General features: G+C 41.9%; 1 protein-coding gene across 4 annotated transcripts in view; it reads right to left on the bottom strand.

Annotated features, from left to right (window-relative positions):
• Window positions 1–1,497: 1,497 nt before the first annotated feature.
• CFAP221 (cilia and flagella associated protein 221) overlaps window positions 1,498–19,376 on the bottom strand; it is a 133,843-nt gene continuing 115,964 nt past the window's right edge. The window contains exons 22-24 of one of the 4 annotated variants that reach the window (XM_027562442.1): window positions 11,530–11,622; window positions 6,464–6,559; window positions 1,498–1,792 (exon numbers count right to left, since the gene is read on the bottom strand). In XM_027562442.1, the coding sequence (XP_027418243.1) occupies window positions 1,684–1,792; window positions 6,464–6,559; window positions 11,530–11,622 (298 nt within the window). In that variant the 3' untranslated portion in view covers window positions 1,498–1,683. Of the gene's footprint in view, window positions 1,793–2,996; window positions 3,553–6,463; window positions 6,560–11,529; window positions 11,623–19,376 lie in introns of those variants that run through there. The other 3 variants (XM_027562452.1, XM_027562421.1, XM_027562432.1) reach the window with 3 other exon arrangements.

Below are 19,376 nucleotides of genomic sequence, written 5' to 3'. Positions count from 1 at the left end.
CTGTTATAAAAAACTAGAATAAAAACTACCTTGCGCTGTCAAAAAAAATAATAAAAGTTAATATGTTGCATTTTCATTTTTTTATTCAGTTCAAGAAATTTTCTTTTATTTATTTTTTGGCCATGAGCCATATGTGCTGAACCATATTCCCTGAGCAGGAATTGAACTCGCACTCCCTGCAGTGGTAGTACAGTCTTAACCACTGACTGCCAGGGAAGTCCCCAGCCAGTTTTAATTTCCTGTTTTTGATGATTGTCCCACAGTAGATGTCAACATCGGGGAAGCTGGGTACTATATATGTGAGCTCACTGTTTTAGTTTTGCGAGTTTTCCTTAAGTCTAAAATTATTTCAAAATGAAAAAACTTTTAAAATTCCTGCTGCTTCAGTCTTGCCGTGCAAGTTGCAGAAGCTCAGATTTTTCAACTACTGTTTAATAATAGGTACCCTTTTCAAGTTTCCTAAAGTCATTCTCACAGCCCTACAGGCAGTGAGCACTGGAGCCCAGTCTTACAAGTTCAGAGATGTTAAGGGAGCCACGTGGTTAGTAAGAGGAGGACCAGCATCCACCCACAACCAGACAGCCACCCAAGCCAGCGGTCCCCACTGCCCTATAGAGAGCCGAGAGCGGGGGCAGAGGAAAGCTAGAAGCAGAACCCAGAGAAGCGAGGGCTTGGAGCCCCCGGAAGAGGAATTTAGACTTTATCCTGGAGGCCAGTGGTTCTCACTCCTGGCTGCACATTAGGTTCACCTGGAGAGCTTTAAAGATTATTACTGCTTGGGTCCTACCCCAGACAACCTGATTCAGCTGTTTTTTAATTTTTATTGGAGTATAATTGATTAACAATGTTGTGTTTCAGGCGCACAGCAAAGTGATTCAGTTATACATATACATGTATCTATTCTTTTTCAAATTCTTTTCCATATAGGTTATTACAGAATATCGAGCAGAGTTCCCTATACTACCTAGTAGAATCTTGTTGGTTACCTATTTTAAATACAACAATGATTCAGCTGGTTTTTATGAAGCTCTCTATGTGATTCTGACCTGCGGCCAGCTGATGCATGAGAATGGAGTCATGTTAATACACACAGTCAAAAGGCCTGCTTTTTACTGTCTAATCACCAGGACTCCTGACCCGAAGGCAATGCCCTGCCACCCCAGCTGCTTCTGAGAGTCCTCACAGAGGTGTTATCCATTCCTCCCAGGCCAGTCAGCAAGTCCTAGTTGCCCCACAGTGTCCCCTCCATTTCTAGCCTCCTCGCCTGTGTCTGCTGCCACACGGCTGCTTAGGAGCTGGTGTCCTCACCAGCACTGCTCTTTCTGGGAGCAGTTCCCAAAGTCAGAGTCAGGGGTGCTCAGTGGCCATGGGAGCTGGTGGGGGTGCAACCCCTCCCCAGCTCTTCCAGCCTCTGGCCCCTCCAAAGGGCTCCCAGCCTCTCAGGACTTGGAAGCCTTTGTGCCCACACTAAATCTTGCAGCAAGAAGCTCCAAACACTGCCATCATACTAACAACATTTTATTTCTTAAAAGAAAAAACTATAAGTTTAAAATATGTACATCATCTATATTTCAGTCTTTTCTCTAAAACTTTAATTCCCCAAATGGCCGGAACATAAGCAGACACAGAGGACCATGGTGACCTGCAGAAAGGAAGTGAGAGGCACTGGTCTCCTGGTGGTTTTCATTCTAGGATCAGGTAGGAGCTGAGCGCTTTGCTCCGCAGGTTCTTCATCTCTTCGAGCACCTTCTCTCCTGCCTTCTCCGTTGGCTGTGCTTGGTCTTTCACCTCTCTAAATAGATATATATATATAAAACACAAACCCGATGCGGACACATCAGGGCACCTCTTAAAACTTCAGTTCACCCATCACCACCCTGCTTCTGGGCCCAGTGTCACCAGTGATGCCTCATGAAGATGGGAGGAGCTGTTTATACACAAACACAGTATAAACCATACTTTGTGATCATTTAGTTACCAGTGAAAACACCTGGCTGAAGGTGATTCCAACCCGATTTCCTGTCTCAGTTGCACTAGGTTCTTAGCAGAGCCAAGTGACCTAAACTCTCAGCCTCCGTTTCCAGAGGTACACGTGGTGGGAATTCCCATCTCTGAGGATTGTTGCAAAGAGAAATGAGAACTTATGCATGGACATCCCGGCATGATGGGTTCTAAATGCTCAGTGGGCAGGAGCTGATTCTTTATGTTTATGAGTAAAGTGGACACACAGTATCTCTGACTCTGACAATGGCTCTGGAACAGGGGACTCAAGAAGGAGGATTCTGCACCTGGGTGGAGGAGTGGCTGATGTGGAGCCTGGATGTTGCTGGCATGGTGAAGGGTAGAACTTTCCAAATACCTGGGAGGACAGGATTAGTGTATTTGGTTGAAAGCACAGATGTCTAAGGATGGTGAGCTCAGCTATATGATCTGTCCAGTTAGAAAAATTCAAGACAAAATTAAGTGCTTCTCCTCTGTGTTCACAGCAGCACTATTGACAATAGCAAAGACATGGAAGCCACCTAAGTGTCCATGAACAGAGGAATGGATAAAGAAGATGTGGTACGTATACACACTGGAATATTACTCAGCCATAAAAAGTATGAAATAATGCCATTTGCAGCAACATGGATGGACCTGGAGATTATTATACTAAGTGAAGTCAGGAGAGAAAGACAAATACCATATGATATCACTCACATGTGGAACATAAAAAATTAATACAAATGAACTTATTTACAAAATAGAAACAGACTCACAGATCTGCGGTTGCCAAGGGGGAGGGGGTGGGGGGGATGGACCGGGAATTTGGGGTTAGTAGATGCAAACATTATGTAGAGAATGGACAAACAAGGTCCTTCTGTACAGCACGGGAACTATACTCAATGTCCTATGATAAACCATAATAGAAAAGAATATGAAAAAGAATATATGTATAACTGAATCACTTTGCTGTACAGCAGAAATTAACACAACATTGTAACTCAACTATACTTCAAAAAATAAAATTAAGTGCTTGTGAAATATTTCCTAAGGAGAGTGAAACTTCCTAAAGTTTTGGCAAATGCCTGAAAGTTTTGAAAAAGGAGAAGTATCTCAAAATGAGAAAATTAAAACTTCCCTAATGCATATAATTAAAAAAATTAATTGGCACCACTTTATGAAATCCATCTAAAAATACATAGTTCATGTCAGCCCTTAAATATGTTAATGGCTGAGTGATATTGTGATAATCTAAGGGGAGCTGAATGATGTGTCAACAACTAAAGTCACTCACACAGTTTCTTGGGTATTTTGCAATATAATTCTCCTTAGTAGGTCTTGAGAGGGTGAGATCACCATCAAGATAGCAAGGAAGCTCTTGGGTTGATTACAGCCTTCAAGAAAGAGCAGATGATTCTTTGCATCCATGAAAATAAGTATTTTCCAGAAACCAAATTGACAGCAGTCTTCATGGGGACATTAAGTATCACTGATGTGTTTTTTATTTCTGTCCGTCTGTCCAAGCTCTCATGTGTGTCTGTCTGACACTCTGTCTGCTTCCAGCTGAAGCTGAAGGAGGTGAAAAAAGGCACAAGTAAGGACTGAAAAGACAGAACTGAGCATCGGGTCATGCTTGGTATACAGGGAGAGAATTTCAGAACTGAATCTCTTGTAATAACCTATAAGGGAAAAGAATCTGAAAAAAACAGATACACACACATACGTGAGAATCCCATGGACAGAGGAGCCTGGTGGGCTGCAGTCCATAGGGTCCGACAGAGTTGGACATGACTGGAGCGACTTAGCACACACAGTGGTGGTGGTTGAATTGATAAGTTGTGTCTGACTCTTTGGACCCCATGAACTGTAACCCACCAGGCTTCTCTGTTCATGGGATTTTCCAGGTAAGAATACTGGGGTGGGCTGCCATTTCCTTCCCCATATTTCATATTTATATATATACATATACACACATCACTGTGCTGTACACCTTAAACTAATACAACATTGTAAATCAACTATACTCCAATAAAACTTTGAAAAAAATCATCTGTGAGATATCATTGGAATACTATACAGCCAATAAACTGATAATTATATTGATAATTTTGGCACATGAAAAAATGTACAAAAATAATTTAAACTGCAAAATAGGTGAATTCAAAATGCCATGGATCTATTTATTGAAAATGTGTGAAATGTATGTGTATTTTGAAAAAAAAATAACTTGGTATGCAGAAAATGCTTAGAGTTATTGTTGTTTTTTCTGTTTTTTTTTTTTTGGTAAAGTGGCTGAAATACATTAAAAAAGAAGAGGGAATTTTTTTCTTTGGGTGAAGATATATAAAGTAATAAGTTCTATTTCATTTAATACTCATTTGATAATCAAATGGCATTTGATACTACTTTCTGTAGTCAAAATGGTGAAAAAACCAGGTGAAACAGCAAGTAAACAATGAGGTATTGGGTATTACCCTGCTCATGGGGCAAACTGTTCTAAGTCCATGGGTAGTTTTTCAGTTTTTCAAACTGAAAAAAAAAGGTTTTATTTAAAACTCTTAGCCATATGTTTGAAACCTGAAACAAAATGCAAAGTGCATCTCTTTGTTGAGGCGTCAGATGTACTATGTAGTATAGCATATTTTGTTGCTAAATAGCTGATTAAAACAGATGCTCACTGAAATTCTATTAAAATTTTTTTCCCCTAAATTTTGTTTTAGAAGCTGCTAATCTACTTTCTGAGAAGTGCTGGTTTGCTATAGGTTTCTGTTACTATTACAAATGAACCAAAGGAACCCCTTGCTCCTCTAAGATATGTGGGCATTCCTTTCTGAAAAGGCAGGGCCTCCTCCAAACACCCTGAACAAAGAAGACAAGCTAAAAAATTTACAGCATACACAAGGAAGGGTAATTATCCTTAATATATGAGGCATTCTTATAAATAAGAATAACATAAAGACTTTCTGCAATATAGGCAAAAGAGCCCCAGATAAAAGAAGAAAAATATTTGGTAAGTGTAGGAAAATTTTTACCATCACTCATAAACGAAGAAGTTAAAATTAAAACAATAATGTGGTCATTAAAAACCTATCATATTGGAAAAGAAGAAAAAAACGTCTGATAATATCCACGTTGTTCAGGGCATTTGATTGTGGGCATCCTGACCTCTGCTGGTAGGATGTTTGTTGATATTTTCCTGGATGGCGCAAAGCACTATGTATTAAAACCTTAAAATGAACATGGATTTAGTGTTTATGTTTCAAAGTTTATCCTAAGGAGACAGTTTGATAAGTTTGCAAGGAATTATGGCACTAGGAAATTTGCCGAAGCCCTACTGGCAAGAGCAAGACACTGAAGAGCTGACATGATCATCAGTAGAAAGATCGGTTAGCACATGATGGTATATCTACCAGTAAGATATAAAGACGGATATCTATATTTATAAACATATGATAATATGCTAAATGAAAGTCTAGAAGATAAAACAATACGAACAATATGATAGAATTCACTTAAACACATACAGTTGGCCCTTTGTGTCCATAGGTCCAGCATTTTCAGACTCAACCAACCCCCAGGTGGAAAAAAATATGAGAAAGTTCCAAAAGCAAAACTTGAATTTGCTGCATGCTGAAAATTATTTAAAAATCATTTACACTGGATGAGGTATTATAAGTAATGCAGAGATGATTTAAAGTATAGGAGGATGTGTATAGGTTATATGCAAATTCTACACCATTTTACATAAAGGACTTGAGCATCCACAGATTTTAGTACCCAGGCTGAGGGGTGTCCTGGAACCAATCCCCCATGGATACTGTGGGACGATTGTATATACAGTTTAACAAAATACAGTAGGTGTTTGTGAGTTATTTAAATAATTAAAGTATTAATACTTGGAAGACCACATACCAAAATGTACAAGGTACTGACCCTGGGTGGTAGGATTATTGTTTTATTTCATTCTTTATATTTTTCTATATTTTCTAACATTTTAATAATTTAAAAAGACTTAAATAATTCTAAAAGGATATCTGGAATTTCAAACTTACAAACCATATGAACTCTAGTGGTTATTTCCTTTACCAAAGTATTCTTCAAAACCAAGTTCTGAAGGATGATGGTGTTGTCTGCCTAGCTAGCTGTCCCTGATTCAGAGATGCAGGAAAGGGTTCACATGTGTAGAGCAAGCACCCGGAGAGGTGTCCTCACACTGGCATCTCATGGAATCTTCACAACCGCCCGGGAGAGAGGTTTTGTTTTCTGCACGTTCTGAATGGGGAGACTGAGGCCCAGTGACTGAAGATAAGCAACGAGGCTGGAGGTGGCATGGGTGGTAAATAGGATACATGTCTAAATACCTAAAGCACTGGAAACGTGTCTCTTTGGACATGTTTTTAGATTCAAACAGTTCTGTATGTCATGTAGGACAAATTTTATCCTGGGCTACCTCTTCCTAAGGCATAAAGCATTCACTTACTTCTCTTTCTTGGTGTCCCTGTAATCCAGCATTGGGAATTCCGCTTCGATCATTTCTGGAGTCAGCATAATGTCCATACTCTGTTCACAGAGCTCACTGAAAGGAAGAAAATAGAAAAGTACTGCAATCATTTAAGAGTTACATGATTCCTTCAACATTAATCACACCTATACTTCTTGGATCTACATTAAAGAAAGTATAAGACTGATAAATAGCTTTCTATTAAAAACAACAGTAGGAATGGTTATTTATAAGCAGAGAATAACAAGAAGTTTAAAAATGGGGTTTGTTGTTATAGTTGTTGTTGTTCAGTGGCTAAGTCATGTCCGACTCTTTGTGACCCTATGGACTGCAGCAGAACAGGCTTCCCTGACCTTCACTATCTCCTGGAGTTTGCTCAAACTCATATCCATTGAGTTGATGATGCCATCCAACCATCTCATCCTCTGTCACCCCCTTCTCCTCCTGTCCTCAATCTTTCCCAGCGTCAGGGTCTTTTCCAATGAGTCGGCTCTTTGCATCAGGTGGCCAAAGTATTGGAGCTTCAGCTTCGTCATCAGTCCTTCCAATGGATATTCAGGGTTGCTTTTCTTTAGGATTGACTGGTCTGATTTCCTGTCCAAGGAACTCTGAAGCGTTCTCTAGAACCACAGTTCGAAAGCATCAATTCTTTGGTGCTCAGCCTTCTTTATGGTCCAACTCTCACAGCCATACATGACTACTGGGAAAAACCACAGCTTTGACTATACAGACCTTTGTTGGCAAAGTGATGTCTCTGCTTTTCAATACACGGTCTAGGTTTGTCATAGCTTTCCTTCCAAGAAGCAAGCGTCTTTTAATTTCACAGCTACAGTCACCGTCCACAGCGATTTTGGAGCTCAAGAAAATAAAACCTGTCACTGCTTCCAGTTTTTCCCCTTCTATTTACCATGAAGTGATGGGATCAGATGCCATGATCTCAATTTTTTTAATACTGCGTTTCAAACCAGATTTTTTCATTTTCCTCTTTCACCCTCCTCAAGAGGCTCTTTTATTCCTCTTAATTTTCTCCCATTAGAGTGGTATCATCTACATATCTGAGGTTGTTGATATTTCTCCTGGTAATCTTGATTTCAGCTTGTGATTTATCCAGCCTGGAATTTTGCATGATGTTCTCTGAATAGGAGTTAAATAAGCAAGGTGACAATATACAGCCTTGTCATACTCCTTTCCCAATTTTGAACCAGTTGTTTCATGTCTGGTTCTAATTGCTGTTTCTTGACCCAGATACAGATTTCTCAGGAGATAGGGAAGGTGGTCTGGTACTCCCATCTCTTTAAGAATTTTCCACAGTCTGCTGTGGTGCACAAAGTCATAGGCTTTAGCATAGTCAATGAAGCAGATATTTTTCCGGCATTCCCTTGCTTTCTCCAATGAATATTGGCAATTTGATCTCTGGTTCCTCTGCCTTTTCTAAACCCAGCTTGTACATGTGCAAGTTCTTGGCTCACATGCTGTTGAACCCTAGCTTGAAGGATTTTGAGCATAACCTTGCTAGTATGTGAAATGAGCACAATTGTCTGGTAGTTTGAACATTCTTTGACATTGCCCATCTTTGGAATGAAAACTGACCTTTTCCAGCCCTGTGGCCACTGCTGAGTTTTCCAAATTTGCTGGAATATTGAGTGCAACACTTTAACAGCATCATCTTTTAGGATTTTAAATAACTCAGCTGGAATTCCATCACCTCCACAAGCTTTGTTTGTAATAATGCTTTCTAAAGCCCACTTGACTTCACACTCCAGGATGTCTGGTCCTAGGTGAGTGACCACACCATCATGGTTATGCTATCATGGTTATCTGGGTCTTTAAGACTTTTTTGTATAGTTCTTCTGTGTATTCTTGCCACCTCTTCTTAATCTCTTCTGCTTTTGTTAGGTCCTTACTGTTTCTGTCCTTTATTGTGCCCGTCCTTGCATGAAGTATTCCCTGATATCTCCAATTTTCTTGAAGAGATCGCTAGTCTTTCTCATTCTATTGTTTTCCTCTATTTCTTTGCATTGTTCATTTAAGAAGGCCCTCTTCTCTTTCCTTGATATTCTCTGGAACTCTGCATTCAGCTGAGTAATCTTTCCCTTTCTCCCCTGCCTCTCGCTTTTCTTCTTTCTTCAGCTGGTCATAGCAGATACCCTTTTCCAATAACACAAGAGATGACTGCACATGGACATCTCTGGATGGTCAATACTGAAATCAGATTGATTACGTTCTTTGCAGTGGAAGATGCAGAAGCTCTATAGACCTGGAGCTGACTGACTGTGAGACTCAGATCATGAGCTCCTTATTGCAAAATTCAGGCTTAACTTTAAGAAAGTAGGGAAAACCACTAGACCCTTCAGGTAAGACCTAAGTCAAATCCCTTTTGATTATACAGTGGAGGTGATGAATAGATTCAAAGGCTTAGATCTGGTAGATAGACAGCCTGAAGAACTATGGACGTAAGTTCATAACAGTATACAGGAGGCGGTGATCAAAACCATCCCCAAGAAAAGGAAAAATGGGGTTACAGAATGCATATTGTTTGCAGGTGTACATGCAACATTTACCAATACTGACCGTATCTTGGACTGTAAGGAAAGCATGAATATTTCAAAAGGTTGAAATCATTCTGAGAATGTTCTGTGACCACAATGGAATTCAATTAGAAATCAATAGCAAAGAAGATAACCAAAAAATCCACAACTGCTTTAAAAAGAAAACAATATGCTTCTAAATAATCTACAGGTGAGAGAAGAAATTACAGGGATTGAGGTTATTTTTATATTGAGGTCTGCTACCCCTTACAGCAAGGGTCAGGAAACTTTTTGAGTAAAGGCCTCAGTGGGTCTCTTTTACAATTAGCTTCCCAGGTGGCGCTAGCGATAAATAATCTGTCTGCCAATGCAGGAGCCGTAAGAGACACTGGTTTGATCCCTGGGTCAGGAAAATCCCCTGGAGGAGAGAATGGCACCCCACCCCAGTATTCTTGCCTGGAGAATCCCATGGACAGAGGAGTGTGGTGGGCTACAGTCTGTGGGGTCACAAAGAGTTGGACACGCTGAGTGACTTAGCATGCACGCACACTGTTGCAGCATGAAAGGAGTCATGGAAAACATTCCAATGAATGAGTGTGGCTGTGTTTCAATCAAGCAGATGTTTTGCAAAAATAGGTGGTAGGCCAGATTTGGCTGTTTGTGGACCCCTGGCCTGGTGCTTGGTTGCTTAATAGTTACAGCTGGGTCACTGCAAGTGTGAGTTCCAGCTCCAGGAAGCAGGGAGAGAGTCTGCAGGAGATAAACCCACTCCATCCTGGTCCTGCCCTCAGGAGGACATCTCACATCTTCTCCTGCCCTCTTGGTAAAGGCTGAGTCACATGGATGACCTAACTCAGGTGACACTGAGCCTCCGGTTTCAACAATCCTATTTCTGTAGAAGAGACAATTCTTTTGAGTGGCTGTCTCTGCTACACTCAAAGAGAAATGCCTCCAAGATCAACAGAGGCTTCAAAATTTAGAATTACAAACAGGAACCCTCTCCTCACAGCAAAACATAAACAAAGGTGGGCAGAGCCATATTGTGTTTGGGAAAACATCCTTGAAAACTGCACAAAGTCACTCCGATCGCCTAATCTTTGCTAAGCAGCTGCTCTGTGTCAAGCTCTGTGCCAATCTCGATGCTGGTGATTTACAAGACAGTGATTTGCAAAACTGCTTCCCGTTAGCAGTTTCCTCATCTCCAAAGTATGGAAAATAAGAAGACCTCATTGTTGGAGTGAATGAAACTCTTGCCAAGTGCTGGGCCTGACTTCATATTTAATGCTCTGTAAATGTTACTGTTACAACTACCCTCCTCCACCTCCTCCTCATCTTCCTTAATTGACAACCCCTGTGAAGTAGGTACTACTATTCTCATTTCAAAGATGAGGAAACTGACTCATGAGTCTGCACATTAGTGAGGAAATTGACTCATGAGTCTGAATATCAGTGCTGAATGGGGAAGGGTCTGCAGAGCATCTCCTCACCTGCCTCCCCAAACTGAACGTCAAGTAACCGTGTGTCACCCCGGCCACCCACCTGGCTGCAGCATCCTCAGGAAATGCCCTCATGCTCTGGGGTTCGAGTAGCAGACACTCAACTTCCCTGTTCAGACCTGGGTTCTAAGCTTCAGACGTCCAAGTATTGCCAAGTACCACTGCTTGTGGGCAGGTCTCACAAAAACCAATATTTAGTACTTCACTCACTGGTTATTTACAGGAAGAAATATTAAAGCGGGCGTGCTGTGCTAAGTCGCTTCAGTTGTGTCTGACCCTTGCAACCTCATGAATTGTAGCCTGCCAGGTTCCTCTGTCCATGGAATTCCCCAGGTAAGAATACTGGAGTGGGTTGCCATTTCCTTCTCCAGGGGATCATCCCGACCCAGGGATCAAACCCACGTCTCAAGTTTCCTGCACTGGCAGATGTGTTCTTTACCCCTAGCACCACCTGGGAAGAGCCATAGCGGGCGTGGCCACAGCAGATTCAAGGACACATTCTCACTGGATGTTGGATGCTCATCAATAAAATCAAATTTAAGTGCCTTCGTTTGGAAGCTATTTTTCTTTTCCTTAATTTTTTTGTTTGTTTTTTTATTTACTTTGGGGGGTTCTGGGTTTTCTTTTTTCCCCTTTTTCCTTAAAATTTTTGTTTTTGACTTTTCTTTTAAAAATATTTTGTTTGGGGTGGGGGCTATATTTCTTTTGCCCCTCCAAATCCTACCTGCCCTCTGAATACTAACCCAAGTGCATGCGATTCTGCAGCCTTGGAAGCCCACTTAGCACCCACTCTGCTCGCCCCTCCCTGAGCACCTGCAGCACTGAAAGGTCAGCCAGTTTGAGACCTGAGACTATTATTCTCCACCACAAATCCAGCATCTTATCTGCTGAGGGTGTGGCTGGGTGTCAGCCGTGTCTTGGTGGGGCTGCAAGCTCAGGTGCTGTGTGCTCCTTGGAAATCTCTCAGAGCACCTGGCATGTTTCCGGAACATAGACAGTGAGACCACAGGTAAAAAAGTACCGTTCAACTGTCTCTATCCTGTCTTCTTCCGGCAAGGCGTCAAGAACAGCAGGGACGTCGACAGGCAGCATGACTAAGTTGAAGGAATCACAGCTGTGGAAAAATCACAGAGCAGCCAAGGATATGTGACCACATTAGTAGTCTCACGGTCTTTATACAATCTTCTAAAGCACTTTTATTTTACCTTTGGTATTTTATGCTACCATAAAATACCATGGATGCTACCATCCAAGAGCATATGCTACCATTTATGCTCTTCACCCCTGGAAACCCACCCATGTCTCCCTAGAGGTAAAGGCGGGGGGGTGGGTGGTGATGATGAAAGTAAAAAGTGAAAGTATTAGTCGCTCAGTCGTGTCCGACTCTTTGTGACCCCATGGCCTGTAGCCTGCCAGGCTCCTCTGTCCATGGAATTCTCCAGGCAAGAATACTGGAGTGGGTTGCCATTTTCTACTCCAAGGGATCTTCCTGACCCAGAGATTGAACCTGGGTCTCCTGCATTGCAGGCTGTGACGGGTACCGGTCAAATCCAAGAGAATGGTGCTAAATAAGATATTTCCAAGAGCTTAGAAAAAGAATTTTCAAATGTGTAGTATCTAAACTTACTTTATTTCCTGGGGGTGGAGGTGGGCTGGGGCAGCTAGATAGTTTACTTTTTCTTCTTAATACTTTTTCCCACATTTATACTCTTCCTTAGTTGTTTATTCAAGTTCAGACCTCCTCCCCACCTCCTTATATATTGTTTAGTATTATAATTTTAGACTTTTACATAAAAATTACTGGGTATTGAGGACATTAAAAGCACTGAGATGGGGAGGAAAAAACAGTTTGTTAATTTTAAAGTTGACAGAATATTTCTGTTTCAAGTTGGTGGAATAAACACTCACCTTTAAAAAATTTTTCCTTTTTTTGGTCTCAAGTCCTTCTCACAAACCTCTCAAATGCTATTAGAGGAATAAAAACTAACACACAACAGCAAAGGGAATAGGGAAAGAGTCACAAATGGATATACATTTTTAATAATTTTCTGGAATAAGCTTTGAGAAGCTGGGAAGAGTGCTGTCTCATAAAAAAAGAGTAAAAAATGACCCATGGCAGGAAACTGACCTTCTTACCTTCTTACCGGCCCTGCAGGTGGCACGGATGGGACACCAGGGGGATTAATTGAAGCCTCCTTGATGTGTGCAGATATGTCTTGGAGATAAGTTTCTTCTTGTTTAATAAGCAAAAATGTGCCTGGCCCACCAAGCATAGGGCTTGGTTAAATGCAACTACAGCCCATGATTTTTACAGCTGTAAAAAAGAGTGAGGAGGATCTTTATCAACTAATATGGAGTGATTTTCAGGGGATGTTATAAGTGAAAACAGCAAGATACAGAAGAGCTTATCCAGTGTGCCACTTTTTGAATAAGGAAGAGGGGAAACATGAAAAATACATATATTCTGTTTAGCATTACGAAGAGAAACATCGGAACGGTGTTAGACCGAGCTGGCTACCAGCAAGGGCAGAAGGGAGGTGGGATGGAGTGACACGTGTCTGAGTTTGACTTTTTGTGTAGCTTTGAATTTGGTTAGTGTGTTAATGTTCTACATATTCAAAAAATAAAATTAAATCAATATGAAAGGGAGGAGTGAGTGAGTGAGAGTTGCTCAGCCATGTCTGACTCTTTGTGACCCCAGGGGCTGTAGCCTGCCAGGCTCCTCTGTCCATGGGATTCTCCAGGCAAGAATACTGGAGTGGGTTGCCCTTTCCTTCTCTAACGAAAGGGAGGAAATGCCCCTAAACTGAAAGCAAACTGAAACACATAAAATTTCATATGAATTCCATAAGCACAGTGGAGGGGAAAAAAGAGAGAAAGAGGAAGGGAAAGAAAGAAAAACAAAGAAGAAAAGGAAGGACTTATAGTCAATATCCTGTAATAACCTATAATAGAAAAAAGAATTTGGAAAAGAATATATATATATATAGTTATATCACTTTGCTGTACACCTAAAACTTTGTCAATCAATTATACTTCAATTAAAAAATACTTAAAGAGAAAAGGAGTAATCCAAATAACTCATAAATATAGTATTTGACTATATATCCACATCCTGGATAGAATGGGGATAGGGAGAAAACTTCAAATAAATCTTGAGCTCTATTTACTATGCTTGTTTTTTAAAGTGGTTATAGGTGAAGTCATTCTGAAACTATTTTTAACACTCTATAAAAATGAGCGAGTAAATGTCTTAGGAAGCCAGGGTTCTCACAGAGGAAGAACAGACAGATAACTAAGCAACTCCATGAGTGTGGGCTGGGATTATAAGCACCAGCGTAGATTCATGACTTCCAAAATGGGGATAGGTGTGTACAGTGTGTATGTGCACGTGTATATGTGCATACGTGTATAGATGTATGTGGTCATGCATTTTTGTATGGCTATGAACATATGTGTGAAAGTATGTGTATATACATGCACTTCCCCACACTCTGGATTGTCTGCTGAGGAGGCCAAGAAACAACCCCCCTCCACCCCCAGGGGCAATGTGTGCACCAGGAACCCAGATTTTGGTCTCTAATACCATTTCTCAGCAAAAGGGACCTGGCCTCCACCACCCAGAGATTAACCTTATTTACTGACTTAATGACAAAGAATGCAGGTTCTAACGGACAGTCCCACTGAGATCTCCAAGTGCATGTATCTGAGGAAGGGGTGGAAGAAGGTGGGAGCCTGGACCACTCTTCCAAGGCCAGGCTGGTCTGGAAGACAGAATAGCAACTAAAGGTTTTTCATGAGACCAAACTCATCTAATTTTTAAATTCTTACTTTTCTACGTGTTAATGCGTTCCTCTGGAATTGAAAGGGTGGTGACAGTGGGTGTTTGAGTAGTATATTTTGCTTTGTTTTGTTTCATGCCTTTCTTGGAAAAGTAAAACTCTGACAACCGTGAGTCAGTTCCTAAGATTCTTCTGGACTCTTCACCCATCTATGAAATCCCAAAGTCTGGCACTTCTGGATTATTAATAGGTAATTTCTTCATTGATGCTGACTCAGATTTCATGGGAGTCAGAGAGACTCAATAAATTCTCTCTGAATTTATTAAGGAGCAAAGAACCCAAGTGAGCTGTTTTGATTATTATGAATGCAAAAATGACTTGGAATAAATAAACATTAAATAATATTGCATGGTTTAATAAAAAACAGATAACTCTCAGCGGCAAAAATACAGGAGAAATACCAGCTAAGAAACAGGTAATCTATTCAAGCACAATGACTGCAAATTGAAGTATCATTAGTGGGTCTGTGGGAAGTTAAAAAGGAATACCATTATTATTCTGTAAGTCTTTTAGAAACAAAAACATGAGCTAGTGTCTTACATTATGGAAATACATGATGAAGAAATAAAGAATCCTCTCTTGATTTTATAATCTGTCATGCAATTATGCTTTATTTTGAAACAAATTGGCCCAACAGAGCACTCAAGCTGGAGAGTACTCAAGCTTCTGTACCTCAGCACAGAAGCTGGAGGTAACAACTCCTAGTTGGAGAGTTTTCTTTAATTCATGTGGAATTCATGTTTAATTCATGGTTAATTCAAGCCCAAAGTAACTGCACTCTGAGTGCCTTTTGAAAGAATAGCCTCAGGAGATTTTTCCAAGGACACAGCTTTGGAGAAAAAAAAAAACACAGGATGTTTTTGTCTTAATTCTTGAGACCCGTGCTTGCTGACAGCTGGTGGACCCTGGCCATCTGCACTCCCCACCATTTCTCATTTTACATGTTCTGTCTAGGGGAGGGTGCCACGCAGCTTTGCTTGGTTCCCTGATGACTGGGGTCTGTTCTGAAGTGCCTTCACTCCTCAGCAAAATGAGGATCTGAGTCCAGATGATGGAGGGTCATCGCCATCTCGTGGCAGCAGAGTGACTGCAAGGTTTAGTGGGTGGGGGACGGCAGGAGTGGGAAGAGTTATTAAGGACAGTGCTGGAGGCACCACGTGAGTCCTGATAAGTGCTCCGTAGGGACTCCTTCAGGTCCCCATTTCATAGACAAGGAAATCATTGCTCAAGGGCTTCAGGGATGGGTGACTCGCCCAAGGATGCAGAGTGGGTGACAGGGCTATTGGGTCTCTCAGACACCAGAGTGTCCTTCTCTCTGTAAGGTTGTTCCCTCCAGCCCTAGGTTCTGGAGATTTCAGGTCTTAGAAATATGCTAATATTACCAAATACAAGTTCATGTACCCAATGCACAGTGAGGCCAAGCAACCCAAAATGCCAGAGTCTGAAGCAGAGGAAGGTTTACTGCAGGATCCAGTAAGGAGAAGAGGGTGGCTTGTGCCCAAACCTTCAGAACTGCCTGAAGGTTTTCAGGGGGAAGTTTTTAAAGGCAAAACTTGGGGTGAGGGCTGCAGAGTGTGTGACTTTCTTCCGACTGGCTAGTGGTGAGCTACAGACCCTTATCTAGGTCCTCTGCTATAGCTCCACTCTGAAATGCCCAGATAACAGTATCTGATGCACATTCCTGAGTTACAGATGCCAAACCCCGACCAAATGCAAGAAGTTAACTATTTGATGACCATGACCACTGAGCCCCCAGACCTATGGTAACCTGAGAACTGACAACATGACATCATTCTGTAACCTCACCATCACCTAATCAGAGACCTGTGTATGGTGAACTGATCACACACCCTGCAATCCCCCTCCCTCACCTGGGCTTTAAAAATGCTTCCCTGAAAGCCAAGGGGAGTTGGGCTTTTTGAGCTTTAGCTGCCTTGTTCTCCTTCTTGGTGCCTGCAATACTTTCTTGGGGCTTCCCTGGTGGCACAGATAGTAAAGAATCCTCCTGCAATGCAGGAGACCTGGGTTCGATCCCTGGGTTGGGAAGATTCCCTGGAGAAGGGAATGGCAACCCACTCCAGTATTTTTGCCTGGAGAATCCCATGGACAGAGGAGCCTGGTGGGCTACAGTCCATGGGGACACAACTGAGCAACTTTCACTTCCATCACAACCTCGTGTCAGTAGACTGGCTTTGCTGTGCATGCGTGAGCGGACCCAAGTTTGGTTCAGTAATATGAATTCACAGAAAAGGAACTAACATTTCTGAGCCCCTGCCATGGCCCACATCCTCTGCTTGCTCTCATGCTCATCTCCAGGCAAAGGAGGGCAGTAGAGACACACTGAAAAAAATGACCCAAAAGGAACAGCACGTGGAAAAGCCTGGATTTCGATTAATTCAGGAAGAGCTTTTCTGCTGGCAGTGGAGGAAGAAGTAAAGGTAAGGGTTCCAGGGTCACAAACTGGATTTCAATTGCCTTCTTGAATCCCTGGGGATATGTGGGTGACAGTGCATATGGGGTTGGTGCACACTGGGGTGAGCTTTCCTACTTAAAAAATATATATATATTTACTTGTTATTTGGCTGTGTTGCATCTTAGTTGTATCATGCAGGATCTTTCCTTGTGGTGCACCGACCCTCCACTTGTGGTGCATGGGCTCAAGAGTTGCAGCACACCGGCATAGTTGCCTGGTCACTGGCACAGTTGCCCCGTCACTGGCATAGTTGCCCCGTGGCAGGTGGGATCCAAGCTCCCAGACCAGGGATCGAACCCATGTCCCCTGCACTGGAAGGCAGATTCTTAACCACTGGACCAACAGGGGCGTCTTCTCCTACTTCTACTAAAACGAAAACGTCAAGGCTGAGCAGATCTGATGGGCCTGGGTTCTGGATGAGAGGACCTGGCCCAAAGAGCTGATCAGAGAGTGTGGCTGAGGTCGCACGGCTCCTGAGGACCTAGGAGAATTCTGATAATGGCGAGGAACCAGGACACGCTGGCAGAAGTCAGGGTGTAAGTACCCACTGACCCTGGTTGGTGGCAGTGCTTAGGCCCAGGCAGAGCTGACTACTCCTGGGGCCGTGGTGGGGCTTTGCCCCCTTGGGGTGGGCCACACTCCAGATCAAAGGATTTGAGCAATAGGTCACTGATGATGGTCATTGTCTTGGGGTACTAGTCACGCTTGCTCACCAGCAACTCATTTTACTATATTTGTAAGGACAATGGACCAAATAAGTAAATTCCAGGTCTCAGGAGCAGGTCACTGACCAGGCTGCGTCTAAAGGAAAAGGCATCAGCTAGTTGTTTGATCTTAGGGCTTTGAAGAGGTGCTAGTTAAGCAAATTAGCAAGAATGTGCTTAGTTAAATTTCCTCCTTCTTTGGTCTAACACTATTCTCATCTACCTGCTCTGTCTCCGATGACAGCTGTGGGGCCTCCCGGTGAATGGCCAGGCTAGGGCATGGAGAGACCTGGATCCTTTGGTGTGGATATGGAGGGTGTAGATCATGGCAATTCTAAAATGCTGAAAATGAACCATGATTATTTCAGTTGAATTATGTGGACTGGTTGTCTACTTTTATTGAAGTATGGTCAATGATCCACCGTGACATTAATTTTTTTTCTAAAAAACCCCAGTTATTTATTTATTTATTTGTTTTTGGCTGTGCCAGGTCTTTGTTGCTGCACATGGGCTTTCTCCAGTTGTGGCGAGTGGGGGTTATTCTCCAGCTGCAGCGCATGGGCTTTTTGTTGCAGTGGTTTCTCTTGTTGTGGACAGAGCACGGGCTCCAGGGTTCAGGCTCAGTAGTTGTGGCACATGGGTTCAGCTGTCCCTCAGCAGATGCAATCACCCCAGATCAGGGATCAAACCTGTGTCCCTGCATTGGTAGGAAGGATTCCTAATCCCTGGAATATCAGGGAAGCCCTGTGACATTAATTTTTTTAAAAGTTTATCTCAAGAGCTATGATATGATCCTACAATCCCACAACTGGGCAAATATCTAGAAAAAAAACACAATTAGAAAAGATATGTGTACTTCAAAGCTCATAGTAGCACTGTTTACAATAGCCAAGACATGGAAGCCACCTAAGTGTCCATCAACAGAGAAATGGATAAAGAAGATATTGTAGATATATACCATGGAATATTACTCAGCCATAAAAAAGAATGAAATAATGCCATCTGCAGCAACATGAATGGACCTTGAGATGATCATACTAAGTGCAAGACAAATATCATATGATATTACCTGTATGTGAAATCTAAAAATGATATAAATGAAATTATTTATAAAACAAAAATAGACTCACAGACATAGAAAACAAACTTATGGTTACTAAAGGAGAAAAGTAGGGGGTAGGGATAAATTAGAAGATTAGGATTAACATATACACACTAGTATATATTAAATAAATAACCAACAAGGACCTTCTATATAGCACAGGAACTATACTCAGTATCTTGTAGTAATCAATAATGGAAAAGAATGTAAAAAAAGAATTTACCTATATATATCTACATAGATACACGTATCTATACATGCATATCTGAGTCATTTTGCTGTAAATCTGAAACTAACATAGCATTGTAAATCAACTGCTGCTGCTGCTAAGTCGCTTCAGTTGTGTCCGACTCTGTGCGACCCCAGAGATGGCAGCCCACCAGGCTCCCCCGTCCCTGGGATTCTCCAGGCAAGAACACTGGAGTGGGTTGCCATTTCCTCTCCAATGCACGAAAGTGAAAAGTGAAAGTGAAGTCGCTCAATCGTGTCCGACCCTCTGCAATCCCATGGACTGTAGCCTTCCAGGCTCCTCCATCCATGGGATTTTCCAAGCAAGAGTACTGGAGTGGGGTGCCATTGCCTTCTCCATTGTAAATCAACTAGATGTGAATAAAAGTTAAAAAAAAATAAAGTTTATCTCAAGATAAAGAGATGAAAATCAGTTACACATCATCATATCCCTCTGACTACCGAACTTCCCTCATGCACCAAAAGTATGATTTGATATTTTATTGGTAGGCAACTTTC

This window comes from Bos indicus x Bos taurus, chromosome 2 (assembly GCF_003369695.1).
Source record: "Bos indicus x Bos taurus breed Angus x Brahman F1 hybrid chromosome 2, Bos_hybrid_MaternalHap_v2.0, whole genome shotgun sequence".
NCBI lineage: Eukaryota > Metazoa > Chordata > Mammalia > Artiodactyla > Bovidae > Bos > Bos indicus x Bos taurus.
The sequence above is the reverse complement of the archived record's forward strand: the minus strand, read 5'-3'. Positions and strand labels throughout refer to the sequence as shown.